We start from the raw sequence: 24,869 nt of genomic DNA on the forward strand, positions 1-24,869 counted from the left end.
CCGCCCCACAGGTGTTCACGCGAGTGTTCACTCTGGTGTCAGCTTGGGCCCATTCGCAACGGGATACGTCTTCTGAGGTATCTCGACGATTGGCTAGTCCTGGCGAGCTCCCGCTCGCAGTTGCTACAGGACAGAGATCGACTCCTCAAGTTTTGTCGCGATCTGGGGATCGTGATAAACTACGAGAAGTCCGATCTCGAACCCAAGCAGAAGATGAAGTTACCTGGGTATGCTGATAGACACGGTAGCAGGGCAGGTCTTTCCCGCAGACCTGCGTATCAGCAAATTCAGGGAGGCAGCCGGCCGGTTCCTGTCTCGGCAGGAACAGGCAGCACAGCAATGGCAAGTCGTGATCGGCCATCTGTCGTCACTCGAGAAGTTAGTCCCTCACGGGCGTCTTCACCTGCGGTCTCTCCAGTGGAGGCTAAGGGAGAGTTGGTCTCAGGCCAAGGATCCTCCTTACTTTCCCGTGGCTCTCACGGACAAGGTGAGGCAGGACCTAGCCTGGTGGCTCGACGACAAGAACCTCTTAAGAGGAGTGCCCCATACGCACTCCCCCCCCCGGAGATGCTTCTGTTCTCAGACGCATCGACCGAGGGATGGGGCGCACACCTGGAGGAGTTGCTGACTGCAGGTGTGTGGGACCATCACGAAAAGCACCTTCACATCAATGTCCTGGAACTCAAGGCGGCGTTCAACGCTCTCCGAGAGTTTCAGGACCGCTTGGTGGGACACTCAGTGGTGTTGATGTGCGACAACACCACAGTAGTGGCATATGTCAACAAGCAGGGGGGGCTAGTGTCTCTTCCGCTCCATCAGTTGACGGTGCAGGTGCACGAGTGGGGCCACGGCTCACTCGATAGAGCTGTCAGCACGCTACATTCCAGGCAAGAGAATGTAGTAGCGGACAAGCTCAGCCGTCGGGATCAGGTGATAGGGACTGGAATGGTCTCTACACCAAGACGTGGCGGAAAGGCTCTTCAACCTGTGGGGGCGACCGGTCGTAGACCTGTTCGCCACCCGGCACAACAGAAAACTTCAGGTTTTCTTTTCAGCCGTGCCGGACCCATGGGCAGCTGCAGAGGACGCTCTCCAACACCCCTGGGACAACCTCTTTGCCTACGCCTTTTCCTCCCTTCTGTCTGATTCGGAAAGTGATCAGTCGAGCGCTGGTCACTCCCAATCTCAGAATGATCCTGGTGGCTCCCAAACGGCCTCAAGCCGTTTGGTATCCGGACCTGCTGGCTCTTCTTGGCGGACGCACCGAGAGAGCTACCCAGTTGGCACAACCTTCTCGCCCAGCCACAACGTAGAACGGTACCACCAAGCAGTCCAGTCCCTTCAACTTCACGGCTGGCTGTTATCCACCATCTCTTGCGAACGAGAGGCTTTTCTCGTAGCGCAGCAACAGAGATGGCTGGACACGTCCGACAGTCCTCTGCAGCTGTGTACCAGGGGAAGTGGGCCGTCTTCTGTGGTTGGTGTCGTAGACAGGGTCTGTCTCCTCTCAAGAGCCACTCTTCAGCAGGTAGCGGATTTCCTCGTGTTTCTTCGCCGAGAGAAGCTCCTCTCAGTACCACAGTTAAAGGATATAGAGCCGCCCTGGCTCTCGTCCTAAAACTGAGGGGACTGGACATCTCGAATTCGTTCGAGATCTCCTTGCTAATGAGGAGCTTCGAAAGGTCTTGCCCACCCAGGGAACTCAGGCCCCCTGCGTGGGATGTGACTCTCGTCCTTAGGAGTTTGACTCGAAGACGACCCTTCGAGCCACTCCGAGAGTCGTCAGACAGGGATCTGACCCTCAAGACCCTCTTCTTGCTGGCCCTGGCATCGGCGAAGAGAGTAGGGGAACTACATGGTCTTTCTTATGATGTTAAACACACCAGAGGCTGGGGATCTGTGACGCTCGATTTCGTCCCGAACTTCGTAGCCAAGACTCAGAATCCGTCGATCCCTGACGACAGGTTCGAGTCTTTCACGATCCCCTCCCTTCTGGACTTCACCGATAACGATGCGGATGAGATGCTGCTTTGTCCTGTGAGGGCGCTACGGCGCTATCTGAAGAGAACTCGACACCTCAGGCCTGAGTGTCGACGCTCTTCGTTAGCACTGGGGTTACCAAGAAAGAAGTTTCCAAGAACACGCTTTCTTTCTGGCCTGCGTGAGGTGATCAGGAGAGCGTACGAGGCTGATGGTAGCGACGACATCCGTACGCTCCGACCGAGAGCCCACGAAGTCAGAGGTATCGGACCCTCCTTAGCGTTCCGTAAGAACTTCTCCGTGGCGCAGGTCCTGAAGGCAGGTGTGTCTGGGCCAACCAGACCACCTTCACGTCCTTCTACCTTCGGGATATTGCCCACAAGTCCTTGGATACTTTTTCCTTGGGACCTGTGGTGGCTGCTCAACACGTTGTGTAAGCTTACCCAGCACCCGAGCAGGCAGAACAGCATCGATTCCTGGTATGACTGGAGAATGAATGTGCGAATGAGAGAGTGACTGGCTTCTCTTCACCATCTTTCTCTACCTCTACCTGTGGGCAGAGGGATACGGTACCACGCTGGAAGGGAGTCAGATGCAGGTAAGCTATTCAACCGAGCTCCATCCTATCTCTTTAACTAGAGATAGGAGTGTATATCCACCACTTTCTCCAACAAGGGGGAGAAAGTGGATGCCTACATGAGACAAACCCATTACTTTATATTTGCTCATGTACAGGAAAAAGTTCTTACAATGCTGGTACGAAGAGATACGCTTGCCTCTCTCTTAGTACTCGGCCCAGAGGTCTGACCATTGATCCTGCGGTGCACACCCCGATCAATCGGACAGAGGCTTGGATCCCTCCCTCGCTCTTACGACCAGGGAGGCATTCCAGGGATGGACGAACACCAGTCTGTTCATCTAAAGACTCAGATTCCTCCCACCAAGAAGTGAGTCTTCCTATTGTTAAAGGACCGATGGTTTGTATTACGTATCGGAACAAATGACAATTTGTCGAAAATTGCATTTTTCCTAACTATACAAACCTGAGGTCCTTTACATATAGTCCCTCCTCATGCCACCCCTCACTCTGCGTATTTTGCATGGGCCAAAAGCAAAAGTGATTTGTTTACCTCCCAGTCGCGCGGCGCGCGACGATCGGACAAGCAGTTAACTACCGTTCTCCCCTTGTTCGAAGCTTACGACCGTTCCAGCTGCCGCTAGCTACTTCCTATTGTTAAAGGACCTCAGGTTTGTATAGTTAGGAAAAATGCAATTTTCGACAAATTGTCATTTTTCGTCCTCTGACGCGTCCTCCCCGCGCAAGGGGTGGGAATCTCGTCCGGATTCGCAGCCTCTGAAGAGGACCTTCCAAGATCTCGACACTTCACGTCATGCTTTGTCAGATTGGCGGTCTTCTCCGGAAAGCGTAGCTTTTCCGCCCCAGAAGAAGACTAGGACGTCATCGGACGATGACGCCTTCGAGCGCCCCAGTCGCTCTAGAGCCAGGGCTTTTCCTGTGAGGAGGAAGAAGGCGTCCCCTCGCCCCTCGCCTTCTCACAGGCACAGCTCTTCTCCTCACAAGGAGACTTCTCAGACTGAGATTATCCTCACTATGCAACGTCAACTGGATGCTTTGCTTAAGCAGAAGGAGATGGTTCCTCGTCGCAGGAAGGACGACAGACTGCCGGTCAAAAGGACCAGACAGTCTCCTCCGCCTTCTCCTCGTTCTTCCCCGTCTCCGGTTGTTTCACCCTCTAGACTTCGTTCTTCTCCCCAGTGTTCGTCTAGAGGTGGCGGTAGACGTCAATTGACTCTTGCTCCCTTGGAGAGAGAAAGGTCTCATCGCGCTCCCCTCTCTTCTCGGCGAGAGGACAATCGGCATTCCGATCTCGACGCTTTTGCGGACGACGAAGTTGTGCCTGTTGGACGGACTTCAGTACGTGTTGATCCTCGTAGTAAGGAAAGAGCGTCTTCCTTTTCTGCTCCTCGTCGACCTGCTCGTGTCGACGATCAACGTGACGCTCGTCAGAATGCAGAACCTGTATCTTCGCGGGACGTTCGTAAGGACGCTTCGGGTGGCGTTTGAAGGGATGCTTCGCTCGACGCTTGTTTGGACGCTTCGCTGGATGCTCGGATGGACGCTAGGATGGACGCTCCGCTGGACGCTTGTAGAGGAGTTCGTAAAAGCGCTTTGGACGCGAACGTGGAAGTTCGCTCTCACTCGGACGCTTTTCCCGAGTCTCTTGCTGACGCTTCACGACTTGGTGCAACATCACGTTCACCTCAAGCTTTGGTTTCTGACCCTGTGACTGTGAAGGATTCTGTTTCGGGTCCGCTCCCCACTTCTTCTCGACATCGTTCAGATATGAGACTCGGAGCGAAGGGACTTTTGCCTCTTCCTTCAGGGTTTCACTCTGGTAAGGAAGAAGGAGAATTAAGCTGTTCTTCTGAAGATGTTGACGGAGAACAACCTTCGACGTCTGCTTCTTCGGACTATCAAATCTTAGCTCGGCTTCTCCGTGATTCGTTCGGGGATACCTTCCTTCCTTCTGCTCCGCCTTCTCTTCCCTCGCAGTTTTCTTCGTCGAAAGCAAGCAAAACACCTGGTTTTGTTAAAATGAAGACTTCGCTATCGACCAAGAGGGCTTTCCGTAAGGTTAACACCTGGATGGAATCTAGGAAAGCACAAGGAAGGACCACTTTCACCCTGCCTCCGTCTAGACTTAGCGGTAAGGCAGGGATGTGGTACGAAACTGGTGAAGAGTTGGGACTGAAGGTTCCTACTTCGGCGCAAGGAGATTTCGCCAGCGTTGTGGATGCCTCTAGGAGATCTCTCTTAGCTTCAGCGAAGGTCTCGTGGACGACTTCAGAACTGGATCATCTTTTGAAGGGCCTTTTCAGTTCCTTAGAAGTCTTCAACTTCTTAGACTGGTGTCTGGGAGTGTTAGACAACCAGTCTCGTAAGCCAGATTCGATTAGCCTCGGGGAGCTGTCCAGTGTATTGTCATGCATGGACAAGGCCGTCAGGGATGGCTCGGAGGAGTTAGCCTCTCATTTTTCAGCAGGCGTTTTGAAGAAAAGATCGCTTTATTGCAATTTTGCAGCTAAGTCTGTCTCTCCCGCACAGAGGGCAGAGCTTTTGTATGCGCCTTTTTCGAGCCATCTCTTCCCCCAGGTTATGGTGAAGGATCTGGCAGTAAGCCTTCAAGAGAAAGCCACTCAAGACCTTTTGGCTCAGTCGTCGCGACGTCCTACTGGCCCTTCCACATCTTCAGGAGTCCAATCTATTAGAAAGCAGAAGCCCTTTCGTGGAGGAACTTCAGCTAGATCTTCACCCCGAGGAAGAAGTCTTCCTAGAGGTAGAGCCCCGGCTAAGTCTAGGGGCAAGAAGTGAGAGATCCGTCCTTCAGTCACCGGTAGGAGCCAGGCTGCAGTTGTTTGGAGAAGCCTGGAGAGAGAGAGAGGCGGACACCTGGTCTCTCAACATCATAGAGAAGGGGTACAAAATCCCTTTCGTAAAGCCGCCCCCGCTGACTTCCACTCCCAGGGACTTGTCCCCGTCATATCCTTGAGAAAAGCGGAAGATACTTTTCGACCTGCTCGAGCAGATGCTCGAGAAGCGAGCAGTGGAACAGGTCTTAGACCTGGCAACGCCAGGATTTTACAACAGATTGTTTCTAGTTCCGAAACAGTCGGGAGGGTGGCGGCCGGTCTTGGACGTAAGTTGTCTGAACCTCTTTATAGAGAAGCAGAGGTTCAAGATGGAAACACCTCAGTCAGTTCTGGGGGCCTTAAGACCTGGAGATGGGATGGTATCACTCGACCTTCAGGATGCCTACTTTCACGTCCCGATACATCCCCAATCAATGAAGTACCTTCGGTTTGTCCTGAAAGGAAAGGTCTTTCAGTTCAGGGCTCGTTGTTTCGGACTGAGTACGGCCCCATTTGTGTTCACCATCTTAATGAAGAATGTGGCGAGGTGGCTCCATCTTTCCAACATCAGGATCTCGCTCTATCTGGACGACTGGCTCATACGAGCCTCTTCGCAGACCCGGTGCCTGAAGGACCTGCAAACGACACTGTCTTTAGCTGCGTCCCTGGGACTTCTGGTGAACTTCGAAAAGTCACATCTGACCCCAACACAGTCCATCGTGTATCTGGGGATTCAGATGGATTCAGTGGCTTTTCGGGCTTTTCCGTCCCAGGAACGTCAGCAACAAGGCATAGAAAAAGCGTCAGCCTTTCTAGGGAAGGATTCATGCTCGGTGAGGGACTGGATGAGTCTGCTGGGGACCATTTCCTCGCTGGAGAAGTTTGTTTCCCTGGGGAGGCTACACCTCCGACCTCTTCAGTTCTTCCTGTCGGACAACTGGACAGACAAGGACAACCTCGAAATGATGTTAACCATCTCAGAAGAGGTAATCTTAGGTGGCTCGATCCGTTGAAGCTGTCAGAGGGCATGTCCCTCAAGCTTCGGAACCCCGACATAGTGTTGTTCTCCGACGCGTCATCCACGGGGTGGGGAGCAACACTAGGGGGGGAGGAAGTGTCAGGCACCTGGAGAGGGGAACAGGTAGCCTGGCATATCAACTTCAAAGAGCTGGCAGTGGTTCAGTTAGCGCTCCGGTTCTTTCAAGACAAAGTCTCCCGTCGCGTAGTCCAAGTCAACTTGGACAACACCACAGCCCTGGCATACTTGAAGAAACAAGGAGGAACGCACTCTCTCTCCCTGTTCGCTCTAGCGAAAGAGATTCTGCTTTGGGCGAAGGCGAGAGAAATCACGATCTTGACAAGGTTCATTGCCGGAGTCGAGAACGTCCGTGCGGATCTCCTCAGTCGACAAGGACAGTTGCTGCCGACAGAGTGGACCCTCCATCAGGACGTATGCCAGGAGCTGTGGGGTCTTTGGGGATGTCCTTTGGTGGACATTTTCGCGACATCAAGAACGGCGAGACTTCCTCTTTACTGCTCCCCGGTTCTCGATCCGGGAGCAGTAGCAGTAGACGCCCTTTTATGGGATTGGACGGGCCTAGATCTCTACACATTTCTCCCCTTCAAGATTCTGGGGGAAGTGATAAGAAAGTTTGCAGCTTCGGAAGGGACGAGGTTAATGTTAATCGCCCCCTTTTGGCCCGCAGCGGACTGGTTCACAGAGGTGATGTCATTCCTGGTAGATTTTCCGAGATCTCTTCCTTTAAGGAGAGATTTACTCAAACAGCCCCACTTCGAGAGGTACCACAAAAACCTCTCCGCTCTGAGTCTGACTGCGTTCAGACTATCCAGAAGCTGGCCAGAGCGAGAGGTTTTTCGAAACCTGTGGCTAAAGCTATCGCCACCACGAGGAGACCATCTTCAATCACGGTTTACCAATCGAAGTGGGCAGCTTTTAGGAGCTGGTGTAAGAAGAAAGGAGTTTCCTCTACCACGACCTCTGTGAGCCAGATCGCCGACTTCCTACTTTATCTCAGACGAGATTTGAAGCTTGCAGTGTCAACCATTAAGGGCTACAGAAGTGTTTTATCTGTGGTTTTTCGTCATAGAGGTCTAGACCTAGCCAATAACAAAGATCTCCATGATCTATTGAGATCTTTTGAGACCACCAAGGTGCCTCTACCTAAGTTGCCTTCTTGGAACTTAGACGTGGTCCTAAAGTTTTTAATGTCAAGTCGCTTTGAACCTCTTCACACTGCGTCTTTGCGAGACTTGACGAAGAAGACTGTATTCCTAACTGCTCTGGCAACGGCGAAGAGAGTTAGCGAGATACAAGCTATTAGTAAGCACGTCGGCTTCAAAGGGCATAATGCGGTCTGCTCTTTGGGAATGACGTTTCTGGCTAAGAATGAGAACCCCTCCAACCCTTGGCCTAAGGCGTTCGAGATCAAGGGTATGGCGGAGATCATTGGTCAAGAGCCAGAAAGAGTCCTGTGTCCTGTCAGGGCTCTAAGAGAATACCTTCGGAGAACAAGGAATTGTAGAGGTTCTGCGGAGAACTTATGGTGTTCGGTCAAGAGACCAGATATGCCCATGTCCAAGAATGCGCTGGCATTCTTTTTAAGGAACACCATAAAGGAGGCGCACTCTTCTTGCAAGGACAGTGATTTTGGACTGTTGAGAGTAAACGCTCACGAAGTGAGGGCTATTTCGACCTCGATAGCCTTCCAGAAAAATATGGCCCTCAAAGACATTTTGAGTGCCACTTTTTGGAGGAGTAACTCAGTGTTCGCCTCGCACTACCTACGGGAGGTGAGAACGACGTACGAAAACTGTTACTCTCTTGGGCCATACGTCGCCGCAGACACTATTTTGGGGGCAGGAGGTAGCACTCATCCTTTCCCATAGAAAAGGGTAGGTGAGTTTTTTAATCTTTGTAATGTTTATGGTTGTAGGGTCGGCCGCCGAATGCGGACTTCCCTTCTATTAGCCTTTTTATGTGGGAGTATTTTGTTAGGCTAACTTAGGTGGTGGTTTTGCCTCGTTGCCCTCGGAAGTATGGTCATGGTCTAGTCACATTGCAGTCACGTCCCCGTTGACAGATCATCTAGAACGCACCAACTACACAGGTCACTACCTTGTTGGTAACTCTAGTGAAGCAGATGCAGGCTTGGGTGACAGTAATCACGAAGTCAGCTATGCTAACAGGTAAGGAACCAAGATGTCAATCATCTACATGTATATGTTTCCTAAAATCCTTTTCTGTCTCTCCCACCGCCAAAGGTGGGATTCAGCTATATATATAACTGACAGGTAAGTTTCACGAACAAAATGATATTGTTAAGATACAATAAAGTTTGTTCATACTTACCTGGCAGATATATATATTTTAAGTACCCACCCACCTCCCCTCAGGAGACAGTGGAGATAGAAATCTGATAGAAAATGGGAATGGTTCCTGATACCCGCCTCCCAGCGGCGGTAATGGGTACTAACCACCCTACTCCCACTACGTGTGTCATAAGTTTTTAGAAATTCTGTCGGACTTCAGAGAATACAGCTATATATATATCTGCCAGGTAAGTATGAACAAACTTTATTGTATCTTAACAATATCATTTTTTTAGATCAACTACAGAGTGCCAGGGTACGTTTACCTGAAGTAAAGATTAACAGCTTTGATGGAAGGGTAGAAGAATGGCAAACTTGGTGGGACAGTTTCCGGTCGTTAGTTCATGATCGTAAGGATATGGACAAGGTATTGAAAATGACACACCTTAAGTCATGTTTGAAAGGTAAAGCATTGTTAGTTGTCTCAGGATTTCAGGTCATAGACCAAGACTATGATGATGCTATTGCAGCTTTGCAAGATAGATTTGCTAACCCAGAGAAGGTAAAACAAACATTAGTGCTTCAGTTGTTCAATATGGTTAAGCCTAAGAATACTGCTAAGGAATTGGAGCAGTTTAAGCTGGATTTTGAAAGAATTATGAAGACTTCAACACTATGTTACTGATTTACAGTCTTCCCATTGGCTTATTGCTGTTCTGTTTCAGACTAAATATTTTACAGTTGGTCAAATCAGCACAGGTCTTGCCGACCACCTTGAAATTCTTGATAGGATGCCAAATAGTGGCAAATTACAGTCTGATAGTGATAAATTTCCACAGGAAAGTGGCAAATCTCAAGTTAGAGATAAAGTGAAATCCTCCAACCAGACACAGCAGGTATTTACAGATAAGACTCAGATTGGAACTTATTCAGTTGAAGCAACATCTTTTAAAAACCAATGTTTATTGTGTTCATCAGATAGTCACAGAGCCAGACGATGCTCAAAGTATGCAGATGCAACTTCCCGAAGAAGTAGGCTGATAGATATGGGACGGTGTTCTAGATGTTTAAGAAATAAGCATAATGGCAGGTGTTTGCAGCCTGTTAAATGCTTTGTCTGCAATAAGACTAATCATAATGAAGTTTTTTGCTACAGCAATTTTGGAGGCAAGTTGCAAAGTGAGGTGAAATCAGATGGTACTGTAAAGTCAGATAAGCAAGTTAACAGTACTACAAACATTGAAGTTAAGAGTGTAGTTTCAAGTACAAAGAGTGCTGGGTCCAAATATTCTTCTGCTTTAGCTACGGCTCAAGTCAAGGTATCTAATAATGATAATTCCAAGTCACAGTATGTTCACTGCTTTTTCAATCCTGGATCGCAGATTTCATTTATTACTTCCAAGTCAGCTACGGCACTACAGCTAAAGACTGTTGAGAGTCAACAACTTGTTTTGCAAGGTCTTCAGTCCCAGCCAAAGGAGGGACAATTTGATATTGTGACACCTCTGGTTTCTCTAGGTAGGAGGATTAAGAAGATGAGAGTTGTAATTGTGGATGAGTTACCAGGTAGTATTTCTGCACCAGGCATGCATAAGGTTTATCAAATGCTGCAGGGTAAAGGGTTTAAAACTGCAGATGAAATTTCATCCGACACTGTCTCAGGGATTGAATTAATGGTGGGTTCTTATTATTTTGCTGATTTTGTTGGTAGTGTTACCAAGTATGAAGGTGTTAGATTGTTTGAGACACCTGGTGGTTACATTCCATTTGGTAGGATTTCCTCACAATTTTCCAATAACGTGGAAACTTCCGTTAAGACAAATGTTGTTGTTTGCAGATTAACTGCTAATATTTCTCCTCTTCATGTTAGTGATTTAATTGAAGAGAATAATAAACAAGTTCATAAATTATGGGAATTAGAATCGATAGGCATCAATCCAACTGTAGATTGTGTCTACTAAAGGTATGTCGATAGTGTTGAGTATCAAAATGGACAGTATTTTGTTCGTCTTCCCTGGAAAGAAAATTGCCCTCTTTTGCCCAACAACTATAGAATGGCTTTAGGTCAAGTGTATACATTAAGGAAAAATTTATCTAAGGTTCCTGGACGTTTGGATGCATACCATAATATCATCCAGGATCAGTTAAAACAGAAATTTATTGAGAAAGTTCGTGATGCAGTAGCTGGTGCTAATACACATTATATTCCGCATCATGGGGTGCTTAAAAGATTCAGACACTACCCCCTTAAGGATAGCGTATAATTGCAGTGCTCGAGATGGAAAGGATAATCCTTCTCTCAATGATTGTTTAATCAAGGGACCCTCCCAGACAGAGAAGTTAGGTGATGTTTTGTTAAAGTTTAGAGTCAATGATTTTGCATTTTGTGCAGATATTAGCAAGGCCTTTTTGCGGGTAGGCCTGTAGAATGTTGATCGAGATTTTGTCAGGTTTCTGTGGTTCTGAGATCTGCAGAACCCAGAGCCAGGTTTAGACACTTATAGATTTGCTAGTGTGCTGTTTGGTAGCACATCATCTCCATTTTTGTTGATGGCAACACTTGACTATCATTTGAGTAGGTCAGGTAGCCCCTTTAAGAATTTGATTGCCAAATCCTTTTATGTTGATAATCTTCAGGGTAGTAGTATGTTTATTGGATTGAATTGGGATGTCAACTCAGACATGCTTAGTCTGAAGTCGGCTAAATATTCGTACCTGAAGTAATCACAAAACGCAATTTACTTCGTTTGGTCTCAATGGTTTTTTGATCCACTAGGATTCCTTTCTCCAGTAATTATAAGGGGTAAAATCCTTATTCAAGCTGCTTGGAGGACTAATGTCTCCTGGAATGATCGATTAGGTGAAGAATTTTTAAGTAGTTGGATGGAATTATATGAAGAGTTCAAGGCACTTAGTGAATTTTCAGTACCTCGCAAAGTTGCAACTCAAGGAGTAAACTATGTTTTGCACATATTTTGTGACAGCTCGACCAAAGCTTATGGTTGTGCACCCTATTTGGTAGGAAATGGAGACAGCAATCTTGTTATGGCAAAAGCTAAGGTTGCTCCCCTTAAAACAAAAACTCTTCCACAATTGGAATTGACATCAGTTTGGTTAGGAACTAAATTAGCCAACTACATTCACAAAATTTTAAGTGATGTTAATATTTCCAGAACTGTGGTTTGGTCTGATAATGAGGCTGCTATTCAATGGGTCAGAAATGATAATTGCAAAATTACTTATGTCAAGAACAGGGTGGCTGAGATCAGAGAAGTGTCAGCCAATTATCAAATGTTTCATGTATCTACTGTAGAAAATCCTGCTGACTTAGTGACTCCTGGAGTTGAAGTTAAAGACTTGGTGTCAAATTCTTTATGGTTTAAAGGTCCTTCTTGGCTACCATGTGAAAGTTTGTGGGCAAGTCAAAAGGATGAAGTTGTAGTTTATGAGATAACATCGTAGAGACAAATTGATCCAGTTAAGGTTGAATGTTTGTTTGAAGTTAGAGAATGTTCTTCTCTGGAGAAGATTTTCATGATAACGAAATATGTTTTTCAGTTTCTGAAAAAATTGTTACTCAAGATATCCCCAAATCGAGTGTCAAGGATAACTTTACCAGATCCAGCAGTTTATTGGCTGAGATATTATCAACTTACTAAGTTTAAACAAACTTTTTTTGGCTGTTTTATTCTGTGAATCCTGATCCTATTGAATTTAAGAGCTTGTATGATCTTTTGCAGAAACCTCATAGCTTGTCTGTTGAATGTTCTGATTTGATGAAGGACTTAGGTCTGTATTTTGATCCATCCATTGGACTGATGAGGTCAAGAGGTTGCCTCCAGCATGCTGAGATTGCTGTGAATTCCAAATACCCTGTACTAGTTCCACCGGGAGAACATTTAACTAACCTTTTCATTTTAAAGGCACATAGGTATAATTTACATGGAGTACAGGAAACTCTTGCTACTATTCATCGACAACTTTGGATTCCCAAGGGAAGGCAAGCAGTACACAAAGTGATTAGAAAATGTGTTCTCTGTAGGAAAGTTGAAGGTAAACCCTGTGTTTACCCTGGTCCCCCTTCTTTACCTTTACATAGAGTTGTTTTGAACAGACCATTTGAGAATGTAGGTGTTAATTATTCTGGGCCTATTGTCATTACAAAGACTGAAGATAATGAGCCAAGGAAGGTTTATATCTGCTTGTTTACTTGTACAGCTACAAGAGCAGTTCACCTAGATGTGGCTTTAGATATGACAGCAGAATCATTCTTATTAATTTTTTGTAGGTTTTGTGGCACCTGATCTGTTCCCAAACAAATAATTTCAGATAATGGGACAAACTTTAAAACAACTGCCTAGTTTCTTGAGGAAATATGTAGTGATCCTCAAATATGAGAATATTTTAGTAATTAAGGTATTGTTTGGAAATTCATCGCTCCCAGAGCACCTTGTCTTCTATGAGAGGATGATTAAGGTTGTTAAGAATTGCTGGCGAAAAGTTTTGTATCATAAGAGAGTCAGTTTAGATGAACTTCAGACTGTGGTTGTTGAGATTCAATCTTGTGTTAATAATAGACCGCTCACTTATATCAACAGTGATAGAATGTCTCCAGAACCCTTGCCACCTTCACATTTCCTATATGGCAGATCAATTGAAGCTATGCCACCAGTAGTTTTAGAGGATGAATCTGATCCTACTTACATGGACCACGATCAGTTGAATAAGCAATTTTCCTTATTGTCTTGTTGTGATGGTAATTGCTTCATAGCAAAGGAAGTTAAAGGAAAGGAGAACGCATTTTCGAGAAGTACGGCAGTAAGGAGGCTTTCGCGCCCGTGTTGGAGGCGCCATTTCTCGCGGCTGTTCTGGAATCGTTGGGCGTGTTGTGGAGTGCAACACTCGCCTAAGTGGTGGGAGAAATGCCGCGATTTCTGATGCAATACCTCATCTAGATTCATCTAAGAACTCCGGAAACCTCGCGAGCCCGTGACGCTCGCTGTAGGCTCCGCCCCCAGAGTGCCGTATAAATGCGACGAAGGAACTTTGGAGAGCAGTGATCGTAGAAGAGAGAGAGATCGTAAAAGAGAGACACCAGTTAGTCACAGAGAGATATCCTCAGTAAGAGCCACAGATCAGATTATCAGTGAGGAATCAGCAGCAGCAGAGATCATCCGTGAGAGATAAGAGAAAAAGGAACCAACGAAGGATCAGAATAGTTGTTCGAGAGTTGGTTGGATATTGGTCTAGTCGTCTTCAGGAGTGGACGAATTATCTCGTGTTATCTCGACGTCGAACAGACTTCAGAGAAGAAAAGGTCGTGCTCGAGGTTTTGGGTAGTTCCTGCCTTTCAAGTAGTCTAGTTTCTGCAATACGGAGTCAAGAGGATGTCTGCAATTGCCGCTCTACTTTTGGAGAAGCCATCGCTTTGAATTACCAAATTGACTAGCAAGTATTTGAATTGCCTCACTGTTCCCCCAGTTCATGCAGTGTAAGATTCTGTCTTTTTATGTAAATAGGAGATACCATTCTGCATTTACCTTTGTTAGTAAGCTTGTAAATAAACCTTTGCTGTGTTAGTGTTTCTTTCTATATTCGTATCCCCAGTTTCAACTGTTGGTGTTGAAATATTTTTTTTTATTTATTATTTCATATTGAACCTGAAGCGGACGTCCTCTCTTAGAGGCCGTAACATTGTGTCGACCTTTCCCAGGATATTTCGACACCGTAACATTGTGGCGACCTTGCCTAGGCTATCAACACTTTAACAGTTTGAAACAGGGAGGATATAAAGAATCAGAATGAGTGAGATGGTGAAAGAGTTTATTGAGTTAGGTAAGCTACTAGGTCTAGAGGGGAATGATCTCCATGAGTATGTTGAGAGGAAAGAAAGGGAAAAGTATAGAGAGATGAAAGAGCAGCTGAGAGAGAAGTGAGGAAAATGCAGGGAGAGAGAGAAATGTTGGTAATGCAGCAGGAAGAGAGAGAGAAAGAGCGTATGCATGAGTTGGAAATTGCTTGGTTAAGGGAAAGTACTCGTAATAGTCGGTCAGGCGAGAACGAAAATGGAGCTGATACGTTAAGTATGAGTGCAGTGCTAAAATTAGTACCAAAGTTTGATGAGGAAGATGTTACGACATATTTCATCTGTTTTGAAAAGTTAATGGAACGAGTAGGTTCTCCTAAAGAAACGTGGACTTTATATTTGCAGTCAGTTTTGAGTGGTAGGGCACTTACTGTGTATAGTTGTATGTCTAAGGAGGAATGTGATAATTACGATATCGTGAAAGAAACTGTTCTTAGCGCGTATAGGTTAGTACCAGAGGCATACTGTAAAAAATTTAGAAATTTGAGAAAGGATGAAAGTACTACATATGTAGAATACGGTAAGAAGTTAGAGAGGCTGTTTTTTGATTGGTTAACTTCTGCTAAGGTTGAGGATTTTGATAGTTTGAAGAACTTAGTGTTGTTAGAAAACTTCAAAGATAACGTATCTCCTGAGATTAAACTTTATATAGAGGATAGGCGAGAAGTATCTTTTGCAGAAGCAACTAGGTTAGCTGACGAATATACGTAGTCTAATTCATAATTTGAGTGTTAGTAAGAAACGAAATGATCCTTCGTCTGGTAGAGTACAAAGCAGTAAAGGTTTCAGTCCTAGTAATAGCAATGCGAGTAGAAGTGACTATTCTTGTTATACATGCGGAAAACCTGGTCATACATAGTACGTCTAAGGTTTGTAAGAGTAAAGTGGCATCTAGTGGCTCAGAATTAACTTATTTTCGATGTAATGGGAAAGGGCATTTAGCGAGAAATTGTGCAGTAGATAAGAAGGACGGTAAGAAACCAGTATCTCAAGTTAACCTTTCGTCAAGTAGGAATGATGTGATGAGAGAAACTAGGAAAATTTTTGGTGAATTTCTGTCAGAAGGCGTAGTTTCCTCTCTTGGAGGAGTAGATTCGAGAGAAGTGGTCTTGCTTCGAGACACAGGTGCTGCTGTTTCACTGATTCGAAGAGAGTGTGTGCCGAACAGGGCAGAAATCAATATGGAAGAGAAAGTCATGTTAGGTGGATTTCCTAACACTTGTGTTCTTTGTCCTTTGTTGAAGTTGAATTTAGAAAGTCAGGTAGTGTCAGGAGAAGTAAAACTTGCAGTTGTGGACAGTTTGCCCATTGAAGGCGTTGACATTATTGTCGGTAACGACTTAGCTATATCCAAGAATGTGAATCCTGCTGTGAGGAATATTCCAGTGCCTGAAATGGTAGTAACTAGGTCAGGTTTAGATACAGACGTAGACTACGGTCATAATAAGTTCGTGGATTCGAACGAAAGTAAGTTCATGGATTCGAACGAAAGTAAGTTCGTGGATTCGAACGAGAGTAAGTTCGTGAATTCGAACGAGAGTAAGTTCGTGGATTCGAACGAGAGTGAGTTCGTGGATTCGAAGGAGTGTGATAGAGGTGGCGAGGTTGATCTTGGCATGAGCATGGCTGAGAGACCGGACTCTATCGAGGTTGACAGTGATAGCCAAACAGAAGGTGTAGCTGTCGGGAGTAACGTAGTAAATGTACCAGTATCTAGTACTAGTTACAGTGATGAATTAGGCTCTAACGTTTTGGATAAGGATGAGCTAGACAAGTTGCAGAAAGAGGATGAGACACTAACCCAAATTTTTTAATGTGAGCTGGATGATGATCTCGATGATGTGTGTAAGGAAACTTTTTGTTTAAAGAACGAAGTTTTGTGTCATGTTAGTCCTAAGTCAGGTAGTGAAGGGGGAATCACAGAAAATTTAGTAGTTCCTAGGAAGTTTCATGAATTAATTTTGAAGGTAGCACACGATGAGCAAGGACATTTAGGAGTAAATAAAATTTTCAAGTGTATTAGTAGGGCATACTTTTGGCCTAAGATGAAAAATTATGTGTGTTTTAAGAGGTTTGCTTTAAGCTGTCCTGAATATCAAATTGCCGGGAAACCGATTCAAGTACTTCCCAGAGTTCAGTTGTGTAATATTCCTTCAGTAGGCGAATCTTTTGAAAATGTATTTATGAATATGTTCGGACGTTTGCCTAGAAGTAAGGGTAGAGATGATTGCATAACTAATCTTGAGTATTATAAAAACAATCTAAGAGATGTTTGGCAACTAGTGGAGGAGAACGGAAGCGCTTGGCACTTAGCGAAAGAAAACCTGAACGGAAGTCAAGGGGAAACTGAAGGAAGACATGATCTTAGAGCAAACAAGAGAAGTTTGTGTGTAAGAGATAAAGTTTTAGTACTAGTCTCGAGAGAAAGTCCCTTTTTACCATATAAGTTCGAAGGTCCTTTTTCAGTTTTAGAGAAGAGGGGAAATATACATTATAGAATTAATGTGGGTAAGAGTAGAGCAAAGGCAATGAATGTAAATTTGCTTCAGAATTATAAACAACGCCCCGTGCCGTGGCCTCCGCCTGTGTAACAGTGTTACTGAGTGAGATTAGTTTTGAGGAAAACACAAGTGGTGTTTTAGTATTTATAAGTTTTAATCAGAGTTCAGAAAACGGAAATGGTAAGAGAGAAGGATAATGTTATAGCAGATAGCCTCTCTAGTTTTTTCAGAATGAGTAGCCTAATGACCGTTTTCTGTTTTGGCACGAGTGGTTGAGTGGATGAAAAAGTATTAAAGCTTTATGCAGAATTGTTTCCCCGCTGTTTAGTTCTTGCTTCTCCTTAAAAGAAAAATAAAATCAGTTGATTTCATTTATTTTTCTCTTTTGGGGGGGCGTGTGATGGTAATTGCTTCATAGCAAAGGAAGTTAAAGGAAAGGAGAACGCATTTTCGAGAATTTCGGCAGTAAGGAGGCTTTCGCGCCCGTGTTGGAGGCGCCGTTTCTCGCGGCTGTTCTGGAATCGTCGGGGGTGTTGTGGAGTGCAACACACGCCTAAGTGGCAAGAGAAATGCCGCGATTTCTGATGCAATACCTCATCTAGATTCATCTAAGACCTTCCGGAAACCTCGCGAGCTTGTGACGCTCGCCGTAGGCTCCGCCCCCAGAGTGCCGTATAAATGCGACGAACGAACTTTGGAGAGCAGTGATCGTAGAAGAGAGAGAGATCGTAAAAGAGAGACACCAGTTAGTCACAGAGAGATATCCTCAGTAAGAGCTACAGATCAGATTATCAGTGAGGAATCAGCAGCAGCAAAGATCATCCGTGAGAGATAAGAGAAAAAGGAACCAACGAAGGATCAGAATAGTTGTTCGAGAGTTGGTTGGATATTGGTCTAGTCGTCTTCAGGAGTGGACGAATTATCTCGTGTTATCTCGACGTCGAACAGACTTCAGAGAAGAAAAGGTCGTGCTCGAGGTTTTGGGTAGTTCCTGCCTTTCAAGTAGTCTAGTTTCTGCAATACGGAGTCAAGAGGACGTCTGCAATTGCCGCTCTACTTTTGGAGAAGCCATCGCTTTGAATTACCAAATTGACTAGCAAGTATTTGAATTGCCTCACTGTTCCCCCAGTTCATGCAGTGTAAGATTCTGTCTTTTTATGTAAATAGGAGATACCATTCTGCATTTACCTTTGTTAGTAAGCTTGTAAATAAACCTTTCCTGTGTTAGTGCTTCTTTCTATATTCGTATCCCCAGTTTCAACTGTTGGTGTTGAAATATTTTTTTTTATTTATTATTTCATATCGAACCTGAAGTGGACCTCTCTCAGAGGCTGTAACATTGTGTCGACCTTTCCCAGGATATTTCGACACCGTAACACTTGTATCATTTCCAAGTTTGAGAAGGTCTGGAAGAATGAATATATAATTTCCTTACGAGAACGTCATTATGGTTCTGATAGAGCTAGGGAATTGAATAATCTTAAAGTTGGGGATGTTGTTTTGGTCCAAGTTGAATCTCCAAGAAGTGAGTGGCCTTTAGGTAGAATTGTTGAACTTTGACCTGATTCAGAAGGAGTCATACTTTCTGTAGATGTGTACTGCAAAGGTCATGTCAGTACACAAACAGTTGAAAAGCTTGTACTTTAGAGGTTAGTGAACCAGTGAATGAGGAACTTATAGGTAATCTTGATGATAATGTGAACACTGATGTTCCTAGTTCTGAAATGCCTCATCCCCCTGGTCAGATGATTGAAACACGTCCTTAACGTGCTAGCAAAACTAGAGCTACACTAGAGAAGAGAGAGTTCATAAAACAAGGAGCTCTGTAAGTTAAGTTTAATTCTTATGTGAGAAATCACCCTTTTTTTTTGTTGCTTAATTTTTTTGGCTTGGCCCGAGAATGTCATAAAATGACACATTTAATTTTCATTTCCATTAAAAGAAAAGGTGTTAATTTCTTTATCATTAATTTTGCTTTAGATTTTGTGATTTACTAATCAATGATTAGTAAGTGATATTTTTTCGCCCGTATTTCGCAAATGCGACAAGAGTTTCCCTCCAATTTTTTTTTTTCCCGCTTTAATGTTGGGCCAATGTGCTGCTGTCCAGGTTACTGTCCACACATGGCAATTTAAGGGGACATTCTTGGATCCCAGTTGTGGCGAGCAATGCCATTCTGCATTGGTTATACTATGTAATTAATTGTACTTATCTTCCTGAAGACGACGAACCAGCTAAGTATCTTATATAAGTCAATTTGCATGTTTGGCCAAATGTGTATAAGGGTTATATAAGAATGCTAGGTTAGTTCTCGTGTCTGCTTTTGGCGACTACCAACGATATTTAAGGTAAACTTAAGTTGATTTCTGGTTTGTAATAAAATTCCAGTGCCTAAAATTCCTACCATTGTTGCCTTCTTAAAGAAAAATATGTGCTGTGGACCATTTCGAGCAATCGGAGGATATAATTTCACCACATTGAGGTCATTATGGAAAATTTTAAATTATTTGAAGAGGCACACATAATTGGTGATGTCATTTCAAAAAAGTAAATTTTAGTTATTGTATTGGCAGGTCTAAGTGTAGCAATGCAAGGAATCACTATTTTTTATATTTTAGAAATCCTGAAGACTTTCAACATTAATTAGGAGCAAGGTGTTGGGACCTTCACATGTTATTTCATTGTAAGTCAATTCCTATTTACCAAAGGACTCCTGTCAGCTCTGACCCCCTTGAGCATAAGCACCTCATTCCTTTGCCTCAACCTCTCATACCTCTCTCAGTATCTCTGGGACATTTCATCCTCTTGCGTATACTTTATGTCCAAGGGGACATCTAGTACCTTAGTAGTGCCCCCTCAAATTTTTATCACATCAGTCGTCAAATGTGTCATAGGGCTTGCCAGCTGGTATATATATATAAAAGGCAGCCATAATGATATATTTTAGTAAACTGAGAACTTGTTTAATGTGGTTTATCCACTTTTTGCCATGTGCATTATCAGTCAGGAGTGAGGGTTTTGTTTGTGTAACAACAGGAAAACAGGACAGTCCTTTCACAGTTCCTTTATTGCTTTTGTTAAACTAGGTTTTTAATATGCATACAAACATAAAAATTTTGAAGCTTTGCAATTTTTCAGCAATCTACTACTGCCTATTCTTTGTAATTTAATGTAAGCTAACAAAGAATCCCAGTTGCCTGTGAATTATGTTAAGGAGGAATAAAAATGCGATTCTATAGGTACTATAAAATACAGTATTGAAATTCTGCTAAATGTACTTTGTAGTATACTCTATGAACAGTACAATAAAAATAGTTTTGTTATACAGTGGAACCTCGACATACGAAAGTTCCTACTTACGAAAAATCCAAGTTATGAAATCAAATACGAAGATTTTTTTGCTTCTGTATACGAAAATAATTCAGGTTGAAAAAGGGTAAAGCCCGAGATTCGCCTGGACCACCAGAACCATTTTAAAACTCACGTGCCACCAACTGAGTAGACTCACCACCATCCTCCCGCTCTTTCATTGGTTCATGATGCTAGTCACCGCCATAAGATCCTGCTCTCCTATTTGTCAGCATCATGCCTCTATGTAAAGGCGTTCCTTGACCATTTTTTGCGGCAACGTCATTGTAAACACTGGAATTCGTTCCTTCACATATATTTCGTTTGTTAACGTAAATTCGTGTTAGTGATTTCGCTTTCGTTGTACAGTGAGTTACTTAATCGTGTTGTGTGTGAACTTAATTACTTACGTTGTTAGCCATGGGTCCCAAAAATGTTGCTGAAGTTCACAGAAAGAAGAGGATGCTTTCTATGGAGAACGAAGACGGAGATAATCAAGAAGTGTTAATGTTTTCTGCCATTTGTTAATGTGTTTCGTAAAGTTTAGTGTTAATGTTTTCTGCCTTTTTTAATGTGTTTCGTAAAGTTAAGTGTTCATGTTTTCTGCCATTTGTCCTCCTCCTCTGTCGCCACTTTCGGAGATCGCCTCACTCATAAGGTAAGGTTCCACATTTTACTACATATGTACATACATGTACGTAAAGTATTTCTTGTACCATGTACACTAATACATTTTATTTACAGGTACGTACTACAATAAAGGTTATGTTAGGTATTGAATGGTCCAAATTGTTGCATTTCATTGTTTATTGGTCAATTTAGCTTTATTATAAAATTTACTGTGCTGTTTTTGTAGGGCTTGGAACGAATTAGGCAATTTACATGTAAAACGTAGTTCAAGATACGAAAAAATCAGGTTACGAAGGCCGCTTCGGAACAGATTAATTTCGTATCCTGAGGCACTACTGTACTATTTTCCTTACTAATATTGTATCCCTAATTTATTCCTCTAGGTTGGGGGCGTTCATCACCGCACAATAAAGAATTTGCCTGATGGAACTTTCTCACTATCTGAATTGCGAACATTAATTCGAGATAATAACCCATATTTTCCTGTTACTACTCTAGTCTGCATTGAAAATACACATAGTATGAAAGGAGGAAAGGCTTTACCTTTAGAATGGCTGGATGAGGTAAGTTTCTTTTGGTAAGCTTATCTATTTATAGTACTGCAGTTTGATTTTTGAGACTAAAGAATTTATTTGTTGAGGAGTGAGTTTATAAACTTTTCAAATTATATAAGTCCATCATTATAAACATTTTTATGTTAAGGAAAATTAAAGAGATTTTGAAAAGACATGGCCATAGAATACTAAGTGTCATGGCCAGAGCACATTAGGAAAATTGTATCACAAATAAGGAGAGAAATGGTGTACAGAGGCTGAAAAAATGAGGTCTCAAAGAGTGGGATGCTTTGGGCATATGTTGAGAAAGGATGAGGAACAGTTTGTTAGAAAAGCAGTAGCTATGAAGTAGCAGGAAAACCTCCTGTAGTAAAACCCAGGAAATTATGGAAATAGGAGATAGAGGACTCTAGATTATTGTGTCAGTGATATTTGTAAAATATCAACTTATGTTAATCATAAATATTGTACTTAATTTATGCAAAATTACATGAATGAGCAAATTCTGTAGAATTTTAATTAAAGGATATTTTATCAGGAGCACAGGAGTAGGATCTTGTAGATGTCATTATTATTTTTGATTGGTTGAATGTTGATTACCTCAGAATGTTATTTTCCAGTTAGGAGAAATGTGTCGTGACCTAAATCTTCCAATACACGTGGACGGAGCCAGATTGATGAATGCATCGGTAGCTTTGGGAATGAATCCAAGTCGTCTAGTTGCATCATGTGACTCAGTTGCCTTATGCCTTAATAAAGGCCTTGGTGCACCAATGGGTTCCCTTGTAGTTGGAACAAAAGATTTTATTGCAAGGTTAGTTCATTTCCACAACAGTGTACTGTATACAGGATTTAGTATGACTATACTTGATCAATTTTAAGTAGAGCGATCAGAATGTTATATTAGATGAGAACATAACTTAGACTTTTAGAACTTTGCATCATTTTGCATTAGAAAAATGGTCAGTTTTTTTTATAAGAGAAAGAAATTTTATGATATGACACAAGATTGTAGACTTGAAGTGATTAAACCTTTTCTAAAGCTATTTTGTTCATTGTTTGTGGTAATACAGTGGAATCTTGGCATCATATTGGCCCTTCCAAACACCTCATACGTATTTGTTTTAAATCATTCTACTTAATAATTCTACATAGATTCATTTGAGGAGTATGTTGAGGAATTATTACTTCAAGAAATGTGTTGATAAAATAATTATAATGAAATATATAATTTTTTAAATCCACCACAAGTTTTCTTTCTCCATCTTCAGGGCATTAAGAATACGGAAAGTATTAGGAGGGGGTTTACACCAGTGTGGTATGATGGCTGCTGCTGGTATTTTTGCATTAGACAATGTGGTTCCAAGGTTAGCTTGGGACCATAGTCATGCAAGGGCAATTGCACAAAGTAAGTGTGAGTGCTGTATGTATACTGTAGTTTTTTTTTTATATAGAAGGAAAATAAGATTTGATCCTTTGTGAAAAGTACAAACTATTGTTGTATAAGGGCCTATTATTTCAGTAGTTTTAGACCAGCTAAAAATTTTCACCAGACAAACCCGCTTTCATTTCCTTCAGCTGGGCAAAGATACATCAGTTCAATAATAAATTTTACTCACTTATAGGAAATGCGAGATTTGGAGGTGCGTATCTTTCCTGAGGATTTATCACCATCAGGAAGAAAAAGATCTCTGTAAATTTCAAGTCTCTTGTCCCTTAAAGTCAAAGTAACTTATGACATATTTTAGAAAATGTAAGAATTTGAAAAATTTTTCTTATGTTAAACCTAATACTGTACTGTAAATAACTCAACTTAAATCGGCCATACGAACACACGAGTAGTTCAGCAAAAACACACAGGACTATACTAAAGTGCGTTTACTTTTCCAAGATCGCTGTGGTGTGGCTTGTACGGATATCATACGTTGGCAATTTTCATGTTATGGTAATCATATTAGCTTCATGGAGTCTATTGAAGTAGTTTTCATTTCTTGAAATCCCCGGCGATGCCAGATCTGAGTTTAGGGGACCTATGATTTTTAAGAGGATTTAAAAGGTCATGGTCAATATCATTAAAGGATACTCGCTCTCGATCACCCACTGTGAAAAGTATGGACAGCCCAGCCCAAGTGACTCCCGTAAATGTCTTCACCCACCCCCTGAGGCCAGGGAAATAGTCTATAATTTCCTAATACTTCATTTTATAAAAGCATCATGAAGGTCCTGTAACTGATGTTTCGAAGGCTATCCAGAGAACATCTGAAGCAACAAAAGTGTCAGAAAAGGGATTTTGACAAAGGAAAAATCTATTTCTGGGCAACGACCTGTGTCGGCCTGTGAAATGGTTCCTTTGATACTATTTCTGAGGAATAAATATTGCTTTGTTCCGATACGTTAATACAAACCATCGGTCCTTTAACAATAGGAAGTAGCTAGCGGCAGCTGGAACGGTCGTAAGCTTCGAACAAGGGGAGAAACGGTAGTTAACTGCTTGTCCGATCGTCGCGCGCCGCGCGACTGGGAGGTAAACAAATCACTTTTATTGTAGTGTCTTACCGAACAATTATAGAGCCGTGATTTCCACGAGCGGCAGGATACTAAATTCAAATTTAGCGCGTCGGCGTCGCCAACACTGGTGGTGATGACGTCATCTCTCCTCCCTACGGGGTCGCGGGGGAGAACCAGGTACAACTGCCCAGGTGAATCCAATTCTTTTCCTGCCGGCGTCCGTGAACATCGGTGGTCGGTGCGGTTGGATGACTTTGCTTCGCTTTTTTTTCTGGTGGAATTGATCTTCGGAATTGGTGAAGTACTCTTTTTTGGCGTTGTTGTTATTTTGCTTTTTATTTAGGCGTTGCCATGTCGGATTCTAGTCCGTCGGGAGTTAGGTTTTGCATCTCAGGATGTAAAACTAGATATCCAAGTTAGAATATGATTCTCACACTAAATGTGTTTTAAAGTGTAGGGGACAGGTTTGTTTGCAGCAGCTCGAAACCATGTAAACGGGAGGTGTAGTGATTGGAACTGATTCTCAATGGAAGTTTTTTAGTTCATACTCGGAGAAATTAGCTAAAGACAGAATTAGGTAAAAGCAGACGCTTAGGGAAAGTATACTTAGCTCTGCTTCGTCTTGCGATGCATCTGTTCCTTCTGTTTCTCCTCAAATTGTTATGTCTCCTTTAACTACACCTCCTATTCCTCCTACTAATCCCACTTCTCCGGCTTCCC

At 43.2% G+C, this 24,869-nt stretch overlaps 1 protein-coding gene across 1 annotated transcript in view; it reads left to right on the plus strand.

Annotated features, from left to right (window-relative positions):
- Positions 1–24,869, plus strand: part of LOC135222756 (uncharacterized) — an 83,253-nt gene that overhangs the window by 40,789 nt on the left and 17,595 nt on the right. Inside the window, exons 6-12 of the mRNA XM_064261012.1 lie at positions 767–777; positions 963–1,003; positions 7,585–7,598; positions 16,511–16,539; positions 21,471–21,650; positions 22,262–22,455; positions 22,913–23,049. Coding sequence (XP_064117082.1) covers positions 767–777; positions 963–1,003; positions 7,585–7,598; positions 16,511–16,539; positions 21,471–21,650; positions 22,262–22,455; positions 22,913–23,049 — 606 coding nt within the window. The remainder of the gene's footprint in view (positions 1–766; positions 778–962; positions 1,004–7,584; positions 7,599–16,510; positions 16,540–21,470; positions 21,651–22,261; positions 22,456–22,912; positions 23,050–24,869) is intronic.

Source organism: Macrobrachium nipponense, chromosome 20, assembly GCF_015104395.2.
Source record: "Macrobrachium nipponense isolate FS-2020 chromosome 20, ASM1510439v2, whole genome shotgun sequence".
In the NCBI taxonomy this organism is placed as follows: Eukaryota; Metazoa; Arthropoda; class Malacostraca; order Decapoda; family Palaemonidae; genus Macrobrachium; species Macrobrachium nipponense.